The 24,028-nt window shown below is 41.5% G+C and overlaps 1 protein-coding gene across 5 annotated transcripts in view; it reads left to right on the top strand.

Annotated features, from left to right (window-relative positions):
* The window catches only part of ERC2 (ELKS/RAB6-interacting/CAST family member 2), an 845,311-nt gene that overhangs the window by 597,406 nt on the left and 223,877 nt on the right, over positions 1-24,028 (top strand). For all 5 annotated transcript variants that reach the window (XM_050958427.1, XM_050958428.1, XM_050958429.1 and 2 more), the window contains one exon: positions 19,142-19,289. In XM_050958427.1, coding sequence (XP_050814384.1) covers positions 19,142-19,289 — 148 coding nt within the window. The remainder of the gene's footprint in view (positions 1-19,141; positions 19,290-24,028) is intronic.

A 24,028-nucleotide genomic window follows, 5' to 3' on the forward strand; every position in this document is an offset into this window, starting at 1 on the left:
TGCTATTTCTGTGTGGCAGATGACAGTTTGATGCAAAATGCCACTTGGCATTCAAAATATAGATGCCCAATAATAGATTGCAGCTCCCACAGTGTAACCTTCTTTGCTGCTCTAGTCTTGATGATCAATCCCAGAGGTTCCCCCAGTTTATCCAGGGGGGATTCTAGATATAACAGCTTATATATCTCACTCAATTCCCAGGTAGGTTGGCTTTGAAGAGTGCTCTTCTCTTTTTTCCACAGAAGTACCAGGCAGGCCTTGCAATGTGGCCAGTAATCTAGAACACTCCTCAGAATCTGCCCTGTCTGCAAACAAGAAGTATCCAAATAGCGTACTTCATAGTATAAACCAGATGCCCATGCCACTGTGCATTCCAGCATAGTCCTGAATTTTTGCTGAGCCAGAGACAGACAATCTGACCCTTGAAACAGAAATCCTGAAGGTTAAAATCGGAAGAATGCACTGGCAATAACAGAAAAGCCAACCTGATGTCACATTTTGCCAGCAGCGCCCCCAGGCCACAGGTCTTAACCATGCACACAGGCTCACTGAAGGAAGAATAATGTTCTGAACATAATTCAGGGTCTGTTGCATCATCAACTGAACTATTGTGTGGGTAGGACAAGTGGTGGATCAAGCTCCAGCTGCCTTCGTAGGAACCAAGACTAGAGGGAGAAACTCAGATGTTCTTCATAAGGAAATGATTGAATGGCCCTGCAACTCTGTTAGCATTTATTTCCTGTGCAATCTTTTTCTTTACAATGTGCTCCAACCCTTCTATGGACCTCAGATTTGTGGACATTACATGACTTCTTACTCTCATATAGGGAAACCTAAAACCTGTTGTAAACCCTTCCCATAAATGCAACCCATCTGTCTTGCTGGGAGTAATCCCAAAGGAATAACCACAACACTTTGAGCTTAATCCGACTTAGAAGCTTCTGCCAATACCTGGCTGTCAGCTCCTCTGCCCCTTACTCCAGAGCAAGCAGGAGGGGGAGTGGATTTACCCCAGTGTTCTACCACATTTCGGCCTTCCCCAAAAGCCGTAGCAGTTGTGGGACGCATGGGCCCCAAAGCAAACACCTGCTCTTGTTAAAAGTCCAGCAAATGTCATTCAGAGCATGGGCTCTCTGTTGGGCTTGCTGAGTAATAGATAGGCTGCTGTCAGTATGAACACTTGGCCCCCATAGTGTCATCCACCCCAAGCAGAACATGTGATACGGGATGCCCCGTTGAATTCCAGCCTGTGTTGCAGCCCTCAGTCTAAACTGCTCATTGCAATTAAACCAAGCCATGCCCGCAAATGTATTAAATGCCTGCCATATAATGTCCATATATTTGAATAATGCTGGGCTTCTTTCGGGGTATTGCTCCAAAATAACACATTGTAGATCAAAAGAGCTGCTTCCCGGTTTTCTCAGATTCCAGCTATCCTTGGTTGTTTGACATTGGCAGATTTAGATTAAATCCCAGGAAAAACTTCTTAACTGTAAAAACAGTATGGAGGTCATGAAAGTTCCCTTGCTGGAGGTTTTCAAAAGGAGGCTGGATAGCCATCTGTCTTGCGTGTTTTAGACACAACAAATCCTGCATCTTGGCAAGGGGCTATATTAGATGACCTTTGTTGTCCCTTCTAACCCTATGATTCTATGAATGGTTTGCTTGTCCTATCCCATTTTATTGTCTTTCATAGCTTCCTTGTCAAGCAGTGATAAATGTCTGTGTATTCACCTCTCAATATCTCATCTTTAATATTGGAGAGAAGGTAAACTCCCGTTTGGTCCAATGCTTCTGTATTACCATATTCCTAACTAATCTCCATGAATCCCTCAAAGTACCGAGGCTCTCTAGGTACCCCTTGAAGGGCAATCCTATCCCTGAATTTTTGTCTCCCATTTTTCTTTCTTGTATTAATGATCCCATTGTCTAGGGACTGCAGCGTCCAGTTATTCCTTTATCCCAAAGCTGAACCCATGCATGGTGACCAGGACTCCCCGGTGAGGTAAGCTCCCAGCCTCTGAAACAATTGTAAGTTAACCTGTAACAGTTGTGAAAAGCTGTTGACGTCTAAGAGAGCCGTGTATCAACTATCCTGTGCCTGTACTGATGCAATGATCTCCTTGGCTGCAGCACTGTGCTCTCCCAAACCGTGTCCATTACACTTCTCTCTCCTGAAATGTCCTGCCCCTCAACCCGTCCTTGGTGTTGTTCCACCCCTGCCATCAGTGACTGTGTCTCTTGCCATTCTTATGTTCTGCCTCTTGGGTCTTAGAGGTAGCTCAACCCACTGGTCTGACTTTGCTTGTCCTGTAGCACCCTGTAACTCTTGAATTGATGCTGAAATAACTTTTTCTACAACAGCATGCATCATTTCAATTGAGTTTTGGCCTCCCCTCAATCCTTAATGCTTGTTGTTCTGCCCTGGCAGGGTTTGCTTCCAAGTGACCCCTGCTACTCGGGGAAAGGAGTTTCCACCTGGATTTCCCAGCCTGCCCTTTATCCCTTTCAAAGGCAGCCCATGTTCCCTGTACAGACCGAGTTCTTTATGACCTTGCCCAGTTCCATTTCCCTTGCATAGAGTAAATCCTCCTCTTGCATAGGAGGAAGGGATTCAACCACCCCAGCCATGATATTAGTCATGTACCCCCAGAAAAAGTGCATTCTGGTAAACATATCTATTCAAACAGAGTGCTCTCTCTGCCCAGTGCTTACTAGGTGTCATAAAGTTTGAAGCACATGTTTTATCACAAATAAATATGGGTTTCTATTTATTCGTTCAGAATGGAGCTAATTATTCTGTTGATGGGCCTCTTAAAAGTTTAGCCTGCCAGTCTTTGAGGCTTACTAGTTTTGAAATTCCTACTCTTGAAAATGCTGTTGCTTTAACTGTATGGAAATTAGGGAGGAAGCGCTCATGTAACTGTATCAAAAATGTTCTCCATACTTCTATTTAAATTTCCTATGCACAGAAACCCCAAGAAGTCATCAAATGTGTTGTTAATTGTCTGCTCAAAGGATCATAGTCATAGATCCATTGTCAAAATGCTATGAAAAATTTGACGTAGGCCCCACCCACTAATAAAAGTAATTGTCTTTTGGGTTGTACTAAACATTGGCAATTTGGAATATTTGGTCAACTATAATAATAAAAATAAAATAAAAAAATAAACAAAAAGTTGTTTTCTAACTTATGAGATTAATCTTTATAAAATAGATATTTCAAGTGCTATAAAATTTCAGTAAAGCAAACAAAACAATGGTAACTTTTTTTTCAAAAGCACACTATCATTTTGGTAGTTTAAAAAATTGGCTGAAAATTATACTCTTGGGATCAAACCATTCATCCTGCAAACTACTTTTATCTTTGTCCATTATAAACACCAGGAGCAATGTTGAAAGACGAGTAGTTTGACAGTGACAGATTACCTGTGGTTTTGTTTTCCTGTTTAACTTAGATAGACTTTGTGCAGTGCTGTGTCCCTGTATTCAGATGTCATTGGTCTTATTATTCCTAAACATTCTTAATCCTCTGTGTTGTATGGTTGTACATCTTACTACAGGCAGAGGTATTTTAGACAAGCAAGCTTGTGTTGGTTTGCAGAGCACTGGGGCAAAATGGACAAATAACAAATTGTAATTAAGAATCGTAATAACCAGAAATAATGATAATATCTTAACATCATTTTTTCACAGATGTATGTGTTCTATTGTTTTTAATTATGCATTGAAATAGCTTTGGCATTGGGTATATTTAGTACTCGACTCTGATTTACCAAAGGTCATCATTAAGATATTCCTTACACAGCCTGAACATGGGTATTGCCTACTTGTGTGGGCATTCCTATCAATTTGTACCAAATGATAATATGGCAGTTATTGGAAAGACATGGTCTGTGAGACCGTGATGTAACTAGTTTCATGGATAGATATATCTCCTCTCCAAGGGATCTGTTTTCCTTATCTGTCATTAATGAAACAAAATTCAAGTTAATGAGTAAAAAATGCATTATGACAGGGACTAAGGGGATGGTTTTGAAAGGCACACAGGGGAATTGTATGCCTAGCCCTAATGGAAAGTCAGTGGGAGTTCACTGGATACCTTGCTCCCATTTGTGCCTTTGAAATTGCACCTAAATTTTTTTTCTTAATGATTTTTTATATGCAAATGAAACTTTTGCCTATATTAGGCTGCTGGGGAAAAAAAAAGAATTATTCAATGCTGCCAATGTAAAAAACAGATATTAAATGGGGAGCGGAGACATAGTGAGAAATGAGGGAGGAAAAGATTGCTCTGAGATAAATGCAGGAGGCAAGGGGAGGATGGAAAGAGAACTGCATTTTGATGAATCTCTCTCCTCCATTTCTTGCACTCTGAACTTCCACATCAAGTGTAACTTCTCTGTGCTCCTCTACACAACGCTGCCATCCTGCTCCCAACCTCAAGTTCACTCTGCTTCCCTTCTTATCCTTGTGCCCTCTGTACATGGGCACTCAGCCTCCCCTCAAATCCCATGGTGGGCGAGAGGGTATGAACAGGGTGGTGCCGAGGGTGCAGGTGTCCCCCAGCTCTGAAGGAAAGAGGGTGATGTGGAGGAGAGTGATTAGATCGGTGGGACTGGGGGCATATGAATATGTTGGAGCCAGAGGAACCCAGTGCCTTAATGCCAAGACATTAGTGTTTCAAGAGCCTTTTTGACATTGCTGTCTTTGCTCCCCAGTGACTCTGTGCTGTTTAGAGCCCTTGATACACTTATGGCTTGACACAGAGATAGTCAGTTTCCCCCGCATTGCTATTTCATATTATTGTTTATTTGTTCTGAAAATAGCTTACACTAAAGAGAGTTGTTGTTTGAAAACAGTTTTAAAATAGTTTAGCTTTTAAGTGGAATAGTGTATAAATTGAGCCCTCACAGATTATATGATAATATGTAATCTGCATATTCTGCTTTTAGCTCCAGAAAGGTAATTCCAGAATAATCCCATTTAAGTCAATAGAGACTCTGGATTCACACCTCCGTAACTGAATGCAGATTTAGACCAGTGGCTCTGTTGTAAAATGTTCAGATTTTAAATTGATGCAGGCAATCAACATATTTTCTATTTAAAAATACAGATAATGTTCCATTGTTTATTTTCTAAAGATACATGTGCATCTATAATGGATTAACAGCATGTTTTAACATATAGTGTTTTTTTTTTAGGGTGACAGAGAGAAGCTGTTTCAAACAGGATCTCTCATCACTGTCTATCTCAAGCCACCTCCTACTGAACTTAAGGTTGAATACTCAGGGTCATGAGGGAAAGAAAACAATAATTAAAGGGGAAAAGTTGATTGAGCTGTTTTTTTTTTTCTTTCTCGGTATGATTAGCACATGAGAAGTGGGCTGTGTACTCTGTGTATATTATTAGTTCAAACATTTCTGACTTGAATTATTTTAATGGCTACATTTTAAATTGCATTTTTGTATTTTATGCAGAATGGCTCAAGTAATCAAGACTTTAAAGGTTCTTGTTAGAAAATCTTGTTTCTATCAATCTTAAGGTTGGCATTTTATTTTATGTGGCTATTGTACTGTCTCCAGCAACCACCCGTAAAAATTGTCATGGGTTCTGTTATTAGAGCTGAGAAAATTATTGATAGACTAACACAGTTGGGGAGTAAAATAAAAGTGTTTACGAAGTTCCCTTTTAAATTGACTGTGAAAAGTGGCAATGCAATGTATTACGGTTGTAGGTTTCTGTGAGACTCTTTATGAAAGTTAACCACAAGGCAGCACTCAGAAGAGAGCATTTATCTTAGTGGTCATCCTTTAGTGTTTTAGTCTACTGAGAATTTTTTTCCTGGTGGTTAAAACCATTTTTTTGTGTTTTATTAGCTGTATCTTGAATACCTCCTACAAGCTGAATGACAGCTTAGGGTTATTAAATCTGTTCTTAGTACATTCTTTTATCCATTGTTAATCTTGACCAAATATATGTTAGTGAACAACCCTTTTTTCTCAGTTGTTGCCCATATTTGTTAAAGAAATTATTCCTTTTGACATTTGTTTAGGCTGCAGTTTGATAAAATACTATGTACAGTATACTTTTCCAGTTTGGCATTCAGCAGACTATTTCATGGATTTATTTCTCTTTGCATTATCTTATCTTCCTTTCTAGCATACTTGGGCTTCCTTTTTATATTAAGTAATTTTTTTCCAGTCCAAGACAGCCTGTTTCACAAACGTAGAGTATATGCCTATATTGTTGCTTAAAGATCATCTAGGTATTGTGTTTTGCGAATTTTACGCTCACACTTAAATATGTGCAGCTTTGCATATCTTGTACTTTCTGAAGTCCCGTAGCCAATATTTTTGTGTAAATAAAAATGGTTAATATTCTTTAAAGCTCCTCCCAGTGCCTTCAGTGGGAGTTTTGCGTGAATAAGGACTACAGGTTTTAGCCCTTTGAGTAGTGGAGCTATTCAGTAGTTTATTGTCCCTGTGAGCAAAATAATTAAGCACATGCACAACGTTAAGCACACAAGTAGTTCGGATTAAATATGTTGCTGAACTGGATCCTTGTTTATTAGTTCTAGAAACGGTGCATGAACATGCTTCCGGATACATCAAATTAAGGGCTAGATTCTGCCACCCTCACTCACATTGAGTAGTAACTTACTCAACAAGAAGTCCCAATGAAATAAGTGGGACCGCTTGCAGAGTAAGGTCAGACATTAGTAAGAGTATCTGAATCTGGGCCTAAATAAACTGGGCATAGTCAGGTGTTTTCATTAGGTAACACCAAAATCATTGCCTGATTTAGCTATTAAGATAATTTATTGAGGGTCTGTCACTTAAAAAGGGCACGTGAGAGCCTAAATACTCTGTGTTAACCAAAACTGTGGGTCCAAGTGGACTATCAACAAACCCTCTGCATGTTACTGTTGATACTGAAGCACAACATTGTTTCTGTACAGGTTGAGATTAAGCCAACTGTCCCTCATCTAAACGATATCATCTGTCTGAAGTTGTTTTTAAAATTGTAGTGTACTAATTAGCATTGGGTGTTAATGTTTTAATAATTTTACTGAAGTGGAAGAATGTCATCACACACACACACTCCCACAAGTTGCACCCTTGGGATGCAACAGTACTTGGAGAACAGCAGAAATCAGTTGCATTCCTACAAACCAGTTATTAGAGTTGCACCTCATATGCTAGCTCTGAATTTGGCCAATATTTGTAAACCGCATTGGGATGATTTGGAAAGTAAGCTGATATATTAATGTAAGATATTATCAATATTAATAAGGTTAACAAATACTGTGCTGCATTGTTGATGTTAAACCTTTAAGTAACATTTAAGTCATCATGTACTGCTTATCATTTCTTTCCATAGCCCAAAATACATGTCCTCTGAATGTAGTTTGTGACTATATACAAAAGTATATGACTGGAGTGAATGTATTGCCAAATGCTACACAAACTTGTACTTAAGTAGATTTCAGACATGAGAGTTAGCAATCCTAGTCTTCTGTGCATATTAGATAACTGTCAAGATGAATTATTCATGTTATATATTATCTTTCTATCAATAGTAACCTATATTCAAACTGAGTAGAGAGTAGTGGTTAGATACCACATATCTTTTATTGAATTTCAGTAGGGAGTCAACACATCTCAGAAACTTTGCAGGTTCCGAATAGATATGAAATTTTTTTGATCTGTAAAGTAGGAGTGGAAACAAGACTGATACATGAGATTTCAGAATCTGCTGCCAACCATGCTGGAAATAAAACAAGCTTTGCAATGCTCATAGTATTTGGGTACTTCCATTTCTGATCCAGGATGGAACCAGAGCACAGAGGTGCCCAAAAATTAAAAGTAAACTTTTTGACCCTCAAAAGTTTTAGTTTAGGCTTTCAGTAAAGATTCAGCTTGATTTTAGTATCTAAGTCACTTCATCCATTGCTAAGAATTTTTTTTGATCAGTTACACAAAAAAGGCAGGTTGTACAACTTTTTAAAGTACTGTGCCTTTTGTGTAAAATCCATTGTATTATAATTTTAATAACTGATACATTTCTCTGAGTGGAGCACTGCATACTGCCATTTCTGAGGAATGAACTTTATTCTCTAAGTCATTTCCCTCTCTAATTACTCTGACCATAATTTGCATAAAAACTTGCATATCCTCAAAACTTACCTTGTTCTTGAATGGCAAAATGTTTCAAATAGCTCATGAATATGTGACAAAAAATGAACTGTAGATGCACAGATAGGAAATTAGTTTTAAACACATAAACTACCTCCTCCTTCTAGGGGCCTGATTCTGCAACCCTTACACTGAGTAATATTTACTCGAAGTAGTGTCAGAAGACACTGACTTCAGTGCGACTACATGCTTGAATAATTACTATTCAGCATGAGCAAAGGTTGCACAATTAGACCCTAAACTGTAATATAGAAAACAAAAATAAGTTAAAGTAGACAAACCTCCACAAAACTTCCCAAATCAACAAACAACTCTCCCCAGTGTCCTAAAATTCTCATTGTCAGATAGGCTTAGTGAATCTGTCAGGCAAGTGCAATAATGAAGACACCGTTGCATTCACTGTCTTTTTACCCAGTTGGCTGGCTTGGGAGCTGATCAGCTGTAAGACTCCATAGAACTTTGCAGTCACCCTGTCAAAGGGAGTGTGAAGTCTCAGGATGTCACTGCCCTCCCTCCTCACCGCCATCATGTAACTGTAATGCACACCCAGATTTTGATATTTTAGCTGCATCTTCAGCAGTATTTTTCTCTAGTAGCCATCTGCATTTTGGTTATTTTGTTTTATTTTTTGTTTTGTTTTTTGAAGGAATGGCAAGAATGAATTCCTTACATGGGTAAAAGGGATTCAAAGTGCAATACTAATAAGTAGGAATTATTATTAAAATTGGAAGAAAATGTTGATGGATTTAGGGACTATTTTGTTAATTTAGAGATTTTTCTAATTTGACCATGTAAGGCTGGATTAACTTTTCTTGATGTTAGAAATACTACTCCAATATTTATGTCATGGATTAGTTTGGGGGCACGGGGACAAGCTACTATTAGCAAAAAGGATTGCTCTCTTTAAATATTAATGCTGGAGAATGTTTTTAAATGCACTGCTCTAATAAATTATTTTAAAATGTATTTTTATTACTATTGTTTATTTAAACACTAAGGAGACATTTTAGCTGCAATAAGTGATAACATCTCTATAGAACTATATTATGATATTTACTACTTTTGCTGACTTGGGATGTAATTAAGAATGACAAATGATGCTGATGCTTTTAACTTTGTGAGCAGGAGAGTGTATCAGACTGTATGTTGTACTCAGTGCCATTCAAGCCCTAATTTTCAAATTATATGTTCAGAGGTCGTACACTGTAGGCTTCAATTTCTAGTACGGTACATCTCTGACTTGGGAGATTTATATATGGAGCTTCCCATCTTTTTAGGTCACTGAATCAAATTTAGTCCATGTTGGTTAATGAGGAAGTCATTACCATCTAATGGCTGTTTTGATAGTGAATACAAAATGAATTGCAGCTTAATTCCTTGTTTCATGGCTTTAAAATCCCCCAGCTACAGTGACAGTAGTTACCATCCTTACTGACACTTTTTCGCAGAGAGGCCAGGTTTAATAGGCTGAACTGCCCTCTCAGTCTCAGAGTTCCCTTCAGAGGAGGTTTCAGCTCTTTGGCAAGGTAGTGTGGTGAATTTTTCACAGCTGCTGTCAGAGCTTCACGTGTTCTATGAAACAACAAAGAACTTTAGGCTCCAGGGCTGTCCATCTGGCCTCTCCCATGAACACTCAGTTCACTTCACTTAAAATAAATGAGTAAAACAGCCAATATCGTTTTTTTTTAAGATGTTTCTTCCTGGAATTTAATGGAGTCTGAGTGCAGGGACTGCAGTGGCATTAGGACCTCACGGCATGGGCCACACAAAGATGGGGAAAGTTTCTAGTGTCCCTATATATGCCTGTATAAAGGTCTGTCATAGTCTGGGTCTTGTTTTTTTTTAACCTCACTAATTGTAGTGATATATGTCACGATAATGCATATTGTTTTGAGCTACTGCTTGCTTGTTGATTTAAGTAGTCGAGAGAGTAATCAAATGTTATCTTTGGTAGAATATATAGTCCAATTTGATTAACTAATCTCTGGTTAGCCAAAACTCCTGGTCAAATGCAGTTGGATTTTACACCTTGGGATCGTTACTGTGTCACTATTCAAATCATTCATGATCTATGTCTCTTAGTCCCAGTGAAAAGGCATCAGCAGAGTTTATGCTCTTTCAGCCTTTTCAGGTTGGTGACCTTTTATTCAAAGTCAAAAATGTTCATGATCCTCTAATGTTTAGTGTAAAAATGTGTCAAGGATAACAGTGTTAACTCTATATTTTTTTGTGCATGTTTTGAGAGGTTGACAGAAAATAGTTGACATTGAGAGCAAAGGAAATTGGGGAATCAAGATTTTGGGGTTTTTAGATTGTAAAAAAATTGTCAATGCCTTGCAACCCCCTTTGATTGCCTTTCATACCCCCGTGTGGGGGCGGGGGGTAGACAGAACCCACTGGTTATGAATCACTGCTGTAGGTCTGCATGTCTGGGCATCAACTGAGTTGGAGGACCCAGAGTGCAGACTTGGCAATGTTTGTTGGATTGCTCCCTTGATATTCAGAAGATTTTCTTTTCTTTTCTTTTCCTGTGTGTGTGTGTGTGTATATATCCATTTGCCTGTTGAAAGTGGGGATGTATAGTGTTACAAACCCACACACTTCTTTGGTCGCAAGTACATATGGCATTTTTAGCAGGTGAAAAAATAAAGAAAAATATGAGTAAATCTAACTGTCAGTTGTCTGAATGCTACCAAATTTACCAAGACCTGTGACTGCCCTTGCTCCCTTTCCAGATTTGGGGCCTCACTGCCAGTTAAATTCTGGAGGAAATATAAAGATTCAGTACAGCAGCTTATTTGGTTTCCTTAGCAGTTGACAAAAAAATTATCCCTTGATGTTGACCTAACATTTTCATTCTCCACATGATTCTTTGAGAGAATCCTCTTCTTTTACAGCTGGGTAAACTCTGCATTACACTTAGTAAAATATGACAATGCAGCAACTGAAAATTTGAAACCCACCAGCTGGCAAATATTTAAAGTGAAGCCTACTAGAGAATATGTAACTGTATCTACATATCTTAACTTCTAATTTAACCAGATTTAAGAACCACTGGGAAATCTGAGATATTACCACCTAGTCCATAGTGAGCCTGAGTTTATTAGGTTTCTATTCTGACCATTCTGTCAACTTTGTCAATTGCACATCCCAACAGTGATTATATATTGTGCTTTCTATTAGAAGTTCTAGGTATGGGAACTCAATTATTAGCAGATTCATAATTCTGACATGGAACCATTTGAACTAAATATGTGATTGCAGAATTCATCTTTCGGCATCAAGCCAAAATTATAAATCATTTCTTTTTTGTTTTAGTACAATTCAGTTTATACCTTGATATTCATCTGATGTATCTACTGTAATAGCAACAAATAATAAAACAATAGGGTTTGAGCCTATTAGCATTAATGTAGTAAACAATGCAAATTTTTATTCTAGATATACTGAAAGCAAGACTAATACAGTCTTAAAGGACTATTCAAGATACTGATAAAAATTGGTTGCTCAATGGAAGCTAACAAAAAAACCTGACTATTTCAGAAATATTCTTTTAGTTAACATAAACCATTGGACGTTATGGAAACGTATGACCAATTTTTGTTTGTAATTTTAGTTCTTCTTCGAATGCTTGCTCATATCAATTCCAGTTAGGTATGTGCACGTGCCGCGTGCATGACTGTCAGAAACTTTTCCCTAGCAGCTCCCCTTCGGGCTGGCTGTGGAGCCTGCTGGATTGGCACCGGTATGGCGCTCTATATATGACCCTGCTGGCCCGACCCCCCTTCAGTTCCTTCTTACCTTCAGTGACTGTTGTTGGAACAGTGGTCTCTTGCTTGCAAGTGCACCACTAATCCCTAGCTCTTCTGCTTATCTTTCTATATAGTTACCCATTGTTAGTTAATTGTTCTCCTCTAGTTGTTAATTGTAGTCTTTAGTGGTTGGGTTTTTTTTCCCCTTCAACAAGTGCCCCACAGGGCTCGGGGCATGCCGTCCTAGGGCTTCAAACCCTGTAGCTTCTGCACCAAGCCTATGCCCACGGGCGACCCCCCATGACTCCTGTCTCCGGTGTCTGGGAGAAGCCCATCAAGCAGATAAGTGCAAGATCTGCAAAGCCTTCAAGCCTTGCACTAGAAAGGAGAGGGACATTCATTTAAAACAACTCCTCATGGAGTCTGCCCTCTGTCTGCAGCAAGACCCGGCCCCAAGCTCCTCGGTGCGGAGCACTCCTCTGATGGTGCCATCCATGGCACTGAAAAAAGACTCGGTATGCCCTCCCAGGGGTCGGCAGTCTACCAGGGCTCAGAAGCATTCCTCTCAGCACTGCTCCCATTCACCAGCTGCTCGTAAGAAGCAGGTCAAGGACAAGCTTCCACAACAGCCTGATTCAGAAACCACAGCCTCAGCAGGGCATGCTGCAGAGCATGGGCCTATGGCCGACCGAACCTCCGGTCAGGCTCAACCTCTGCATCTTTCCAGGAAGCCCCATGCTCCTGGACTCCCTGTGGCTGAAGGTGGAGGAGGTCACGCTACCCTGCGCATTAGACACTTTTGAGGCCACAAGGGGGCTTATCGAAATGACAGCACCCAAGTCTCCAGTCTAGAGGCCTCCACTACCCCGAGACATGACATCTTCAAGAGGTAAACTGGCTATGTTCGGGCCATCTGCCCCATGACTAGGATTTCTGCGTCGCTCGGAGTCTCGACACCACTTTGAGTCCCAGTGCCGCTCTGAGTCCCAGCACCGTACATATGCCCCGCACCAGTCTGACTCACAGCACTGGTCTGACTCGCAGCACTGGTCTCGCAGCCCCGACCCTCTGAGCCGTTCCTGCTCAAGGTGGTCGTCGGCTGATAGGTCATGGTCCTGCTCGAGGTCCAGATCCCAATCTGTGACCTAATGGCATCGCTCGCATCTACCTTGGACTGCACTTCCCAGTTGTTGCTCAACCGACCGGCACTGCTCTACACAGCAATACAGCTTGACATCATGGCACCACACCTCATCTCGGCACCGCTCTCCAGGACGGCACCGGTCCTGTTCGTGGCACCATTCCAGATCTTGTTCTGGACAACAGCCCTTGTTTTTGCAAGGGACTCGATTGCAGTACCACTCTACATCATGGCACTGCTCTCCACCAAGGCGGACCCCCACCTCGCAGCACCAATGGACCTCCCGGCACCGCTCCACACCTCACCGCCGTTCCCCACAGCAATACCGCTGGTCACCATCCTGCCCTCATTATTCCCCACGGCACTCATCCCGTCCATTTGAGAAGGAGGAGGCCTCTGTGGAGAAGTCCCACACTGCCTCCCTTGGCTTTCCCACTCGAGGTCAGCCTCTTCAGGTCAGGCAGAGCATCAGGGGCATTGGAAGTGCCCAGATCTAGGCTGGGAAGTCTTAGACAGGACACTTCAGTGCCCCACTGGCAACCTCAGTGGCAATTCTGGACCCCGTGGGTGTACCATCAGGCCCAGGATGCCCACCCAGTGCTCCCCCACCATCCCGTTTGGGGTCTCGCCTCTCTAAGGCAACCATCAGCTGCCTGCCTCAGGATCCCTCACAAAACCCAGATCCAACCCCACTCCCATTAGAAGCTACACCCGGCACTCGGGAGGAACCCATCCGAGAGGATCTAGAGGCCACCACGGAACCAGTCCTGCCAGTGGCGTCTTCCTCGTCCCCTCCTGACGAGGCAGTGGTGGGTACCTCCACATCTGGTCCACCACCCATGGACTACAGGGCCCTGCAGGAACTCCTGTGAAGGGTGGCCCTAAATATGAACCTCCAGGTGGAGGAGGGGGTAGAGGACGAGGACCCTGTGGTGGACATCCTGGCACCAGAAGGTCCGTCTAGGGTGTCCTTACCCATGCTAACGACTATCCAGTCTAATGCCAAAACTATTTGGCAAACACCTTCCTCAATTCCCTCTACAGCCGAAGGGGCCGAACGGAAGTCCTTTGTCCCTACTAAAGGTTACGAATATCTTTTCACTCACCCTCCTCCTTTGTTGTGGAGGCAGTGAACAAAAAGAGGCAGAGTCAGCAGGAGTCCATGCCCAAATCAAGAGATGCTAAACGCCTTGATTTGTTTGGGAGAATCAACGGGGGCCTTTCTCTCCGGATTGCTAACCAGCTTGAGATCCTGAGCCGGTACAGTTGTAACTCGTGGTCTGCAGTCAAAAGTTCAAAGAGCTTCTCCTGTCTGAGTCAAGGGCTGAACTGGGGGCCATCGCTGAGGAGGGAAGAATCGTAGCACAGACTTCCCTCCAGGGTTCTTTGGATGCTGCGGACTCTGCAGTGCATATCCTGGCATCGGTTATTGCGATGAGACGCAATGCCTGGCTCCAGTCCTCAGGTCTCCCCCTGGAAGTTCAACAAACAATTCAGGACCTCCCGTTCTATGGACGGAGCCTGTTTTCTGAGCAGACAAACTCTAGACTTCATAGCCTGAAGGACTCTCGTAACACCATTAAGTCCCTCAGCATGCGTACCCCGGCAACCCAAAGGAAATCTTTCAAACCATAGGCCACCCAGCAGCGGTCTTTCCTTGCAAGGATCAGGCAGGACTTCTCCAGCAGGAGGAGTGGATATAGTCGGCATAGGCCATCGCACCGCATCCTGGGCAGGGCCAGGGTCAGTCCAAGCCAGCCTCCAGGCCCTAAGCGCCACTTTTGAAGGTGCACACAAGGACGGATTACCAGTCCACAACCTGGACAGTTATCCTCCCTTCCTGAACCATCTATTCCGCTTCTACCGTGCATGGTCCCTTATTACATTGGACCGGTGGGTGCTCCGCATGGTAGAGGCAGAATATTCTATCCACTTCTGCTCCTTCCCACCATCCCATCCCCCTTGCCCATCCCTCTTCAGGGACCCCTCTCTCAAGCAATTTCTCATCCAGGAAGTTCAAACCCTCCTCGCTCTAGGAGCAGTGGAAGAGGTGCCCCAGGAGCTCAAAGGCAAGGGTTTCTACTCCTGTTACTTCCTCATCCCCAAAGCAAAGGGAGGCCTAAGGCCAATTCTGGACCTGAGGGAACTCAACAAGTTCATTGTCAGCCTGAAGTTCTGCATAGTCTCTTTGAGCACAGTCATCCTTTCTCTGGATCCAGGAGTCTGGTACGCCACCCTCGATTTGAAGGATACCTATTTTCACATATCTATCACCCCATCTCACAGACAGTTCCTCTTCTTTGTGGTAAAGTACATTATCAATTCACAGCTCTCCCATTCGGTCTATACACGACTCCCTTGTCTTCACCAAAAGCACGGCAGTCGTGGCAGCCTTCCTTCACGGCCATCACGTGCATGTCTACCTTTACCTGGATGACTGGCTCCTCTGAGGCCACTCTCGTTAGCAGGTAGAATCACAGATGCAAATGGTCAGAGACACGTTCAAACACTTAGGCATCATTCTCAATGTCAGCAAATCCGTCCTCACTCCGACTCAAAGAATAGAGTTCTTCGGGGCAGTTCTCAATGCCAATCAAGCGAGAGCATTCCTCCCAGAGTCATGGCATCTTGCCCTCTCACAGATAATCTGCAGCCTTTGCAGTTTTCCTATCACCATGGTGAGGCAGTGCCTCAGACTGCTGGGCCACATTGCATCCTGCACCTGTGTGGTGCAGCATGCCGAATTGCAACTCAGGCCTCTGCAAGCATGGCTCGCGTCCATGTATCACCCGGGCCATGACAGTCTGGACATGGTGCTGACCGTTCAAAGGCCTACCCTCAATTTCCTATGATGGTGGCTTGACCCCTGCATGGTGAGCACCAGGGTCCCTTTTCACCTTCCCCAGCCCACCTTGACTCTGGTAATAGACGCATCGGCACTGGGTTGAGGAGCGCATCTTGCAAGCCTGACAACTCAGAGCTTATGGCAACTAGAGGAATTGGCTCTGCATATCAACATCAAAGAGCTCAGGGCAGTCCACCTTGCGTGCCAAGTGTTTCTGCCCCGCTTTCAGGGTCACTGTGTAGCGGTGCTCATGGACAATACCCCGGCTATGTTTTGTATAAACAGGCAAGCCGGAGCCTGATCGTCAACTCTCTGTCAGGAAGCCCTCCTACTGTGGGAATTTTGTCTAGCCCACTCCATCCTTCTCCAAGCTTCATACCTGCCGGGCATTCAGAACATGCTGATGGACAGCCTGAGCAGACAGTTCCTTATGCACAAGTGGTCGATTCATCTGGACATCATCCACTCAATCTTCCACAGTTGGGGATTTCCCTGAATTGACCTGTTCACCACACGGGCCAACAGGAAGTGTTCGACCTTCTGCTGATCTCATCCTGGATCACAGCATGTATTCACGCTTGTTATGACTTGGCAAAGGTTCCTCCACCTGTCATTACGTCTCACTCCATGAAGGCGCAGACCTCGTTGACAGCCTTCCTGGCCCATGTACCTCTTCAGGAGATCTGCAGGACTGCTACGTGGTCTTCAGTGTACACCTTTATGGTGTACTATGCCATCGTCCACCAATCTCGGAATGATATGGCCTTCGGCAGAGTGGTTCTTCAATCTGCAATACCTTGACTCTGACCCCACCTCCGAGGTACGGCTTGGAAGTCACCTAACTGGAATTGATATGAGCAAGCACTCGAAGAAGAAAAAGCAGTTACTCGCCCTTTTTGTAACTGTTGTTCTTCGAGATGTGTTGCTCATATCTATTTCATTCCCCCCCACCGCCTTCCCCTCTGTCGGAGTAGCCAGCAAGAAGGAACTGAAGAGTGTCAGGCCAGCAGGGTCATATATAGAGTGTCATACCCGTGCCAAACCAGGGGGCTCCACAGCTGGCCTGAGTAGCTGCTAGGGAAAAGTTTCCAACAGCCGTGCACATGGCTTGCGCACACACCTAACTGGAATAGATATGAGCAACACATCTCGAAGAACAACAGTTACAAAAAGGGTGAGTAACCATTTTATATATATGGTAATAAAAATGTCTGTTATCAACTGAACAATCAAATCATTAAGCTTAGCTGATTTCATGTAATCACATATTTTGTCCAATTTAACTTTAGAAGGGGAATATATTCTGCAATAATAGAATAAATTTTTCTGTGCCTTTAAAGATGCAGAATGCTTATTGCTGGCTCTTGATGTTGGGTGGCTCTTGTTATCTCCAGCAAAGTTACTTGAGGGAGTCCTGGTGTCATTCTGAGGAAAGTAGGAGCTGAAATAAGAAAGTCTTGCAGAAACCTGAGGCTGTAGGGTGGGTTGTTTTTTCTCATGTTGTTTGAGTTACCAATAAAACCAACCACCAAGAAGGAGGAAAATTTGGACTTTTGTGTGTATATTCTCTATTTAGGCCAGGATGGGAAGATGAGCTGCTGCAAATCAGTTTTTTTCTGTTCCAATGCACTTAAAGTCTGGGATCATCTAAGGGAATTAAGCATATTAAAATAATTACATTATTTAAGTACAAATAGCACAGTAAAATAATAATAATTATTATAAGCCCATTAAAAGCTTATTGAAAAATCTGGATACACAATGCTTTTGCATGATATCTTTGTGATAAAAAAATAATAATTTTAAAACTAGCTTTTCTAATGTCACTTTGTACTTAAACAAAGACTGTTGGAGAATATGGCATCCTTCTATGCACCATTTATAAAAAATAGAATTAAAAATCAAAGAAACTTTGATTATAATGAACAGGCAGAATAATAAATGAGAATTTTAAGTCTATGTATAAAATGAAATTGTTTATATAAAATTAATCCATATCTCATAACTTTGAGAGCAGAATATATGGGTTGTTTTTCTTTGGCTCCATCAGAAATATTGTTCTCTAAATATTTACATTAATACATTAGAAACTTTGAAATAAAAGTGATATAGCTTCCTTGACATTTTTGCTGGTAAGCTTGGAGGCTATAAAATTTCCAGCCTCTTACCTTACCTTGTATGAAGTTCATGAGCCATATTCTTACAGCTATTAACAGGTGGAGCTTAGGGTTAATTTATGACTCATTATCCATCTTTATTTTTTCTCATGAGCTTACGTATTTCTGGAGGAAGGCATAGGCCATAACATATTCTATTCTAAAAGCTTTTATATACTATGTGTTTTTTCTGAACTGGAATATTTTGTTTCTCTCTCACAAATCTAAAAAATTCTTCTCATTTAAGAAACTAAGGGAAAGATTGCTGTCTTGACTTCAAGGATGCTTAGGAATGTAAGGGGGAGTAAGACCCTTCCACATCCCTTCATGACTCCCTCCGTCTCCACTGCAGGATTATTTTAATTAATGCCATGGTTGGCACATGCAAATGGCTCCAAAGCATGGATTAAGAGGAAAGAGGAGAGAGAGAGAAAGAGAGGGAGTAACCGTGAAGTCCATGTTTCATCATTTTCACTTTTTGCCAGAAAATTACTCTTGTATTATGGTACTCACTGATAATTTAAAAACAGATCCTGTGTGGTGCTTAGAAATAATAGGAAAATGTTGAGTAAATGAGAGGAAGTTCCAGAGATCTGTCATTTGTATGGTTAAATCTCCAGGAGGCAGAGATAAAGAACTGATTGGAAAATATATTTAATTTGTAGCATTTAAGTCTTTCTTGTTAGGTATTTCTAATATGAATTTTTTAGTGACAAGCTTACTTGGATTAAGCAAAGTGTGTTTTAAAACTAAATGTCCAAGTCTGTTTCTAACACGACAGAATTCGAAGAAACATTGCTAAAAATGACATTATATAATGTAATACATGTATTCAGCTAAATGTCATGAAATATTTGGATCAAGAGAGAGGCTGTTCTGTTAATTTGTTGGCACAGAGTCTTTTCATGATTTTATGACACCTGCCACAATTTGCAACTGGATGACTGTTCAAAGTGTAAATGATTTTTCAAATATCACTTACAAGAAATATTCCTAAGTGTTTTCTGATTTATTTGAAACAATAGTGTTTTTGTATTTTATTTTATCAGGCAGGAAGCACTGCTTGCTGCAATCAGTGAAAAAGATGCAAACATTGCCTTGCTTGAACTGTCTGCTTCAAAGAAGAAGAAGACTCAAGAGGAAGTAATGGCTCTCAAACGAGAGAAAGACAGATTAGTGCATCAGTTAAAACAGCAGGTGGGAGAACATTCATTTTACTCTTCTGTTGGGGGCTGTGGCTTGGTGGTATTTTCATTTTCACTTTTTATTATAACCTCATATTGAAAGTCTTCAAGCCAAGCCTACCTTGTACCAGCAGCTGTGCAAGGTAGGGTAAGAACAGTGTAAATGTTGCTGTACTATTGCTTAATTGATGGCTGTTTAGTATTTAGATGCATGTTTGCTTGGCTCATGTTATATGCAGCCAACACACTTTCCGTTTTCCTTCTTCCATAAAAGCTGCCACCTTCGTAATCACAAAAGACAGCAAAGAGCAGTTGCATCGCTTCGAACCTGTTTAGATATGTGTACATTTGTAGTAAGTAGTTATTTGTTCAGAAGGTTCCGTGTTTTCTGTGAGGTTATCTGGAAATCATCACTGTGATTAAAACAAACCCCAAAATTAATAAAAGTATTTTTATCTTTGTTATTATAAATACACTGTAGCAGATGAGTGCTTAGTTACACGCTCTAGAAATAAATTTTGCTACATAAAAAACTCTGTAAATGTCATTTTATTTTCTACCTTACAAATGAGGAAAATTACCATAGTAAGCAGCATACAGTATCTATGGACATCTCCACTGGTTAATTTCATAAATGTGAACACACATTGTACACTGACTACTCTCTGATTTCATCATAGCACTTGTAGGTACCGTAGGCTTAATAGCAAGCAAGTGAGGGAAGGATGCTCAGATAACCTAAATAGTAACGATCTATGTCGTGTGTCATATGAGCATGTTGTCAAACACCTTCTCTCCTTTAGTAATGCTGAGCAAAGAGATGAGAAGGCTGTTTTCAGACCGTGACTGGTAGATAGTGTTGTATTTGGTGTTTTCCTTTGTTTGGTAGTGTCATCATTGAGTTTTGTGATTGTTACCTGAGAAGCAGGAAAATATCATGAGGCAAAGTCATGCTAGTCCCTTCAGCCTCTCAAAGTAATCAGTCAATGGGTCATTTCACGGGTGAGCATGCCATGTTATTACTGTAGTTAGACAATGCTATGATTCTTTATTCTGAACCATACATTGCATACTATAGGTTTTCATTCACTCAGCAACAGACAATTAAGGAAAACCCTTGCTTCTTAGCTAAGTTCTCTATAGCTCTGAACTCATGCACCTAATCATTATAGCTTTTTCCCACAGGTCTATAGAAATAGGAAACAGCCCCTGAGCATGAACATATCATCCATTTGTGATGCTGACTTCATCACAGACATTGCTGCCAAGTACCTGGGTTCCAGCCATGATGCACATATGTCTCAGGTCAGTCAGCTATTTAGGAGACATTTCAGCCAATACTATATACCCAGTAGATACATCAACATTTGTACTTTTTCATTCTTTTTACTTATTGATCCCAGGATTTTCCATGCTGCAGCCAAGCAGCATGGATTCAAACAATGATAGGTTCTTTTTATTTTCTTTCTTTTTGTTAGATGATAGCAGATGTTTCCTGTGACCACTTCAGATAAGTCCCTTCTTTCCTTCTCCTTCATCTTTCCTGACTGAGGAGTGAAAGAATAGAGCACCTTACTTTTACACTGGCTGTCAACGATATTTTTGAAATACACTCTAGATACCTATACACATAATGGTGTATATCTCTTCAACTGATTTCTGTGAAAGCTTGCAAAACATCCATAATTTCCTTCAGCCACAGTGTAGAAACAGATAGAAGCAAGAAGAAAGAGAAGAGAGTAGCTAGATAATCATTATTTTGGACAAGCAGCAAAGAGTTCTGTGGCACCTTATAGACTAACAGACGTATTGGAGCATGAGCTTTCATGGGTGAATACCCACTTCTTCGGATGCATCCATGGATGCATTCACCCACAAAGCTCATGCTCCAATATGTCTGTTAGTCTATAAGGTGCCACAGAGCTCTTTGCTGCTTTTACAGATCCAGACTAACACTGCTACCCCTCTGATTATTTTGAATAGTTTAGATTAGAAACCAAGTACTACATGCTACTTCACTATTTATAGCTTTTATACACATTAAATTGATGCCAAAATTACCTCGTTTTATTGTCCTGGACATCTCAAGAAGAAAGACAAAACACGGTGAATATGGTTTAACTAGACTGCAACTTTATTAAGTAAAACATCTGGGAATCCTCTGTGTAGGTCATCCTTCCTTCTGTAATCTGTGCAGTCTGGGGGAGGGCTGATATCTGTCCTCATTGCAGGTCACTACTACACTCTCCTCATGCAAGAGTTAAGGGTATAGGGAAAAGAGGTTGTCTCCTTGCTGTATCAGACATTAGAAACCCTGACCTAGTTCCCAACCTTTTTTAGGAGATGCGTAATCTGCTTCCAATTCTGATTTATCAGGGGAACCAGACCCTGTTGAACAATTAACTATGATGGGCATCTGCCAAGTTATGACAACATTAATTTTGTAACCTAACCTATCCATCAGATCCCTGGGTGGCTGAGAGGAGAGAGGATGGCAAAACAAAACAAAACAAAAAACCCAACCAAACAAAAAATAAAACCAAAACATCCTGCCCAGACCAATCTGGCAGTGAAGGAAATACTCCTTTCCAGTGCAGAAAGGTGACTAGATTATGCCAAATAGCAAGGCTACAAAACCCAGTCCTATTCTATTTCCAAGTGAGGGAGATATTTCCTCCAAGGGCCAGGATGGCATCTCAGGCAGGGGGACAGGCCTGTAAGGCCTTCCACTGGCTGCACAGGAGCGAATTGGCTTACGCTATACTCCTCTGTCTAGCGAATCAGCCAAGGAGCACACCTTCTCAAGCCCACAAGAAGGCTGGGTGCCCATGGGGGGCAGAGAGGAGGTAAGTCCTTGAAGTGGCCAACTTCCCCCCCCCCCATACCCCATACTGGATCAGAGAAAGCCTCCTCATGAGTGAGGCTGCAGTGAGAGTGGTAATGGAGGGACAGGTTTGCATGGAGACCCACTATCAATAGATTGAAGAGGTGTCGCTGAGAATCTCTTTAGCAGAACAAAGAGTAGACTTTTTTTGTATCACAAAGCGACATCAGTAGGTGATAGCAAATGAGGTTAGAAATGGGTAATTTACAGGTTCCAGTGCCTAGACTGTCTTTGCTCATAGGGAGTTTTCAGCTACTGCCTTTTATGATACTGCGTTCAATTCCTGTACAAGAATTCAGCCATAGCTCGGTTAGCAAAGTATATGCAGGAAACAGATGTATCTCCACTTGGGTTGCTGCATGATCTATAATGTTCTGGTTAGATCAATTCTTTTGCAGGAGATTTCTTCATAACACTCATGCCACACTGGTACTTTCTGCTGTGCGCCAGTATAAGTAGTAATGTTTCTTTTTTCTCTTCTTTTGTATACCTTCCAATAGGAACCTTTGTGCTGCTCTTCAGGTTTTGGTCTAATGAACACTAACTTTTTACTCTTTTCTTTTTCTCTCATTTTACCTTCCTGTTAGACATATTTTAATAGTACTGCTCTAAAAGAGAAAACAATAGTCATGTAATAAAAGCAGAAGCCCTCCCATATCACTTCTAGATACAGACATGTGATATGAATCAGGTACCAGGGGAAGATTACCAATCTCCTGTTTAAAATAGAATAGCTGATTTGTAATGATTCCAAAATGATATTACAGTTCGAGTTAGGTTGTGTTAGCACTTCCATTTACATCTCTGTTTTCAAAGATTAGTAACTTTAGTAAGCAAATAATTTCGTGTTTGAAATTAGATATGTTGGTTCTCTGTCAGGAGGTGGTTTATCTTTTAAAACTATAGAAATGTATTTGGCCTTTTTATGGCTGAATTAAGAAAATACTGTTTGAATCAGCTGTTATTTTGAAAGTATCAAATATAGGCAAATCAGCTCAGCCTAAATAAAAACTGTCCTGAAATTTTACTCAAAGTTCAAGATGCACCATTATATATCTCAAACCTGTTTCATTAGTTTTTTGCTTTCATTGCCATATTCTAAGGCTGGGGGGGTCTCTTTCTTTCTGTCTCACTGGCCCTGCTGTTGTCTTCTCCGGTGGCATCCCAGAATGCATAACACACCAGAGAAACTCAAGTGTGAAGCCCCAAAGTGAACAACATTGTGCACTGGGAGATGTGGAACCTAGCATGACAGTCTGCTATACTCTTACTGAAGAATGATTGCAGTGTCTCAGAAAGTCCTGATGCTACTGGTAGTGAAGGCCACAGTAACATCTCTCTGGAAACTCCTGTTGCTTTTAATGGAGATGGGAAGTTGAAGTGTCTCATTTAGGAAATTCCTGATTTTGATGGGCCACAAAGATCCTAAACTTCCACCAAAGAAATCTGCCCTAGGAGAGGAGAAAACCATAGAGGGTGATAGGAAGAAGGACTGTAATTCCCCCTGCCTTTCCAAGGAATCTTAATAATTGTTATGAGGAGCCCTGGAATATCCTCCTGAAATCTCAAGTTTTTGGTGGGAGGACAGGGGACAGTCCTGTTAATGGGAATGAGATCCCTAGATTCTCCGATAAGGAGAAAATGCTGAAGCCTCCCTCTTAATACCTCTGCCAGCAGGAGAGAGGGCCAAGGAGTTTCCCCAATATGTTCTGATCTGGGTTAGGCCTGTGGAGGTAAGGTATGAAGGGAAGGGTCATAGAACTTTGTTGGGGAGACCTCAAAATATTTAGGGTCTCCTAACATTTATTTAAAATGTCTAGTTGCTTATCTGGCAGGAACATGTAACCATTTGCAAATTCACCTACTGC

Source organism: Gopherus flavomarginatus, chromosome 6 (assembly GCF_025201925.1).
Source record: "Gopherus flavomarginatus isolate rGopFla2 chromosome 6, rGopFla2.mat.asm, whole genome shotgun sequence".
Lineage (NCBI taxonomy): Eukaryota > Metazoa > Chordata > Testudines > Testudinidae > Gopherus > Gopherus flavomarginatus.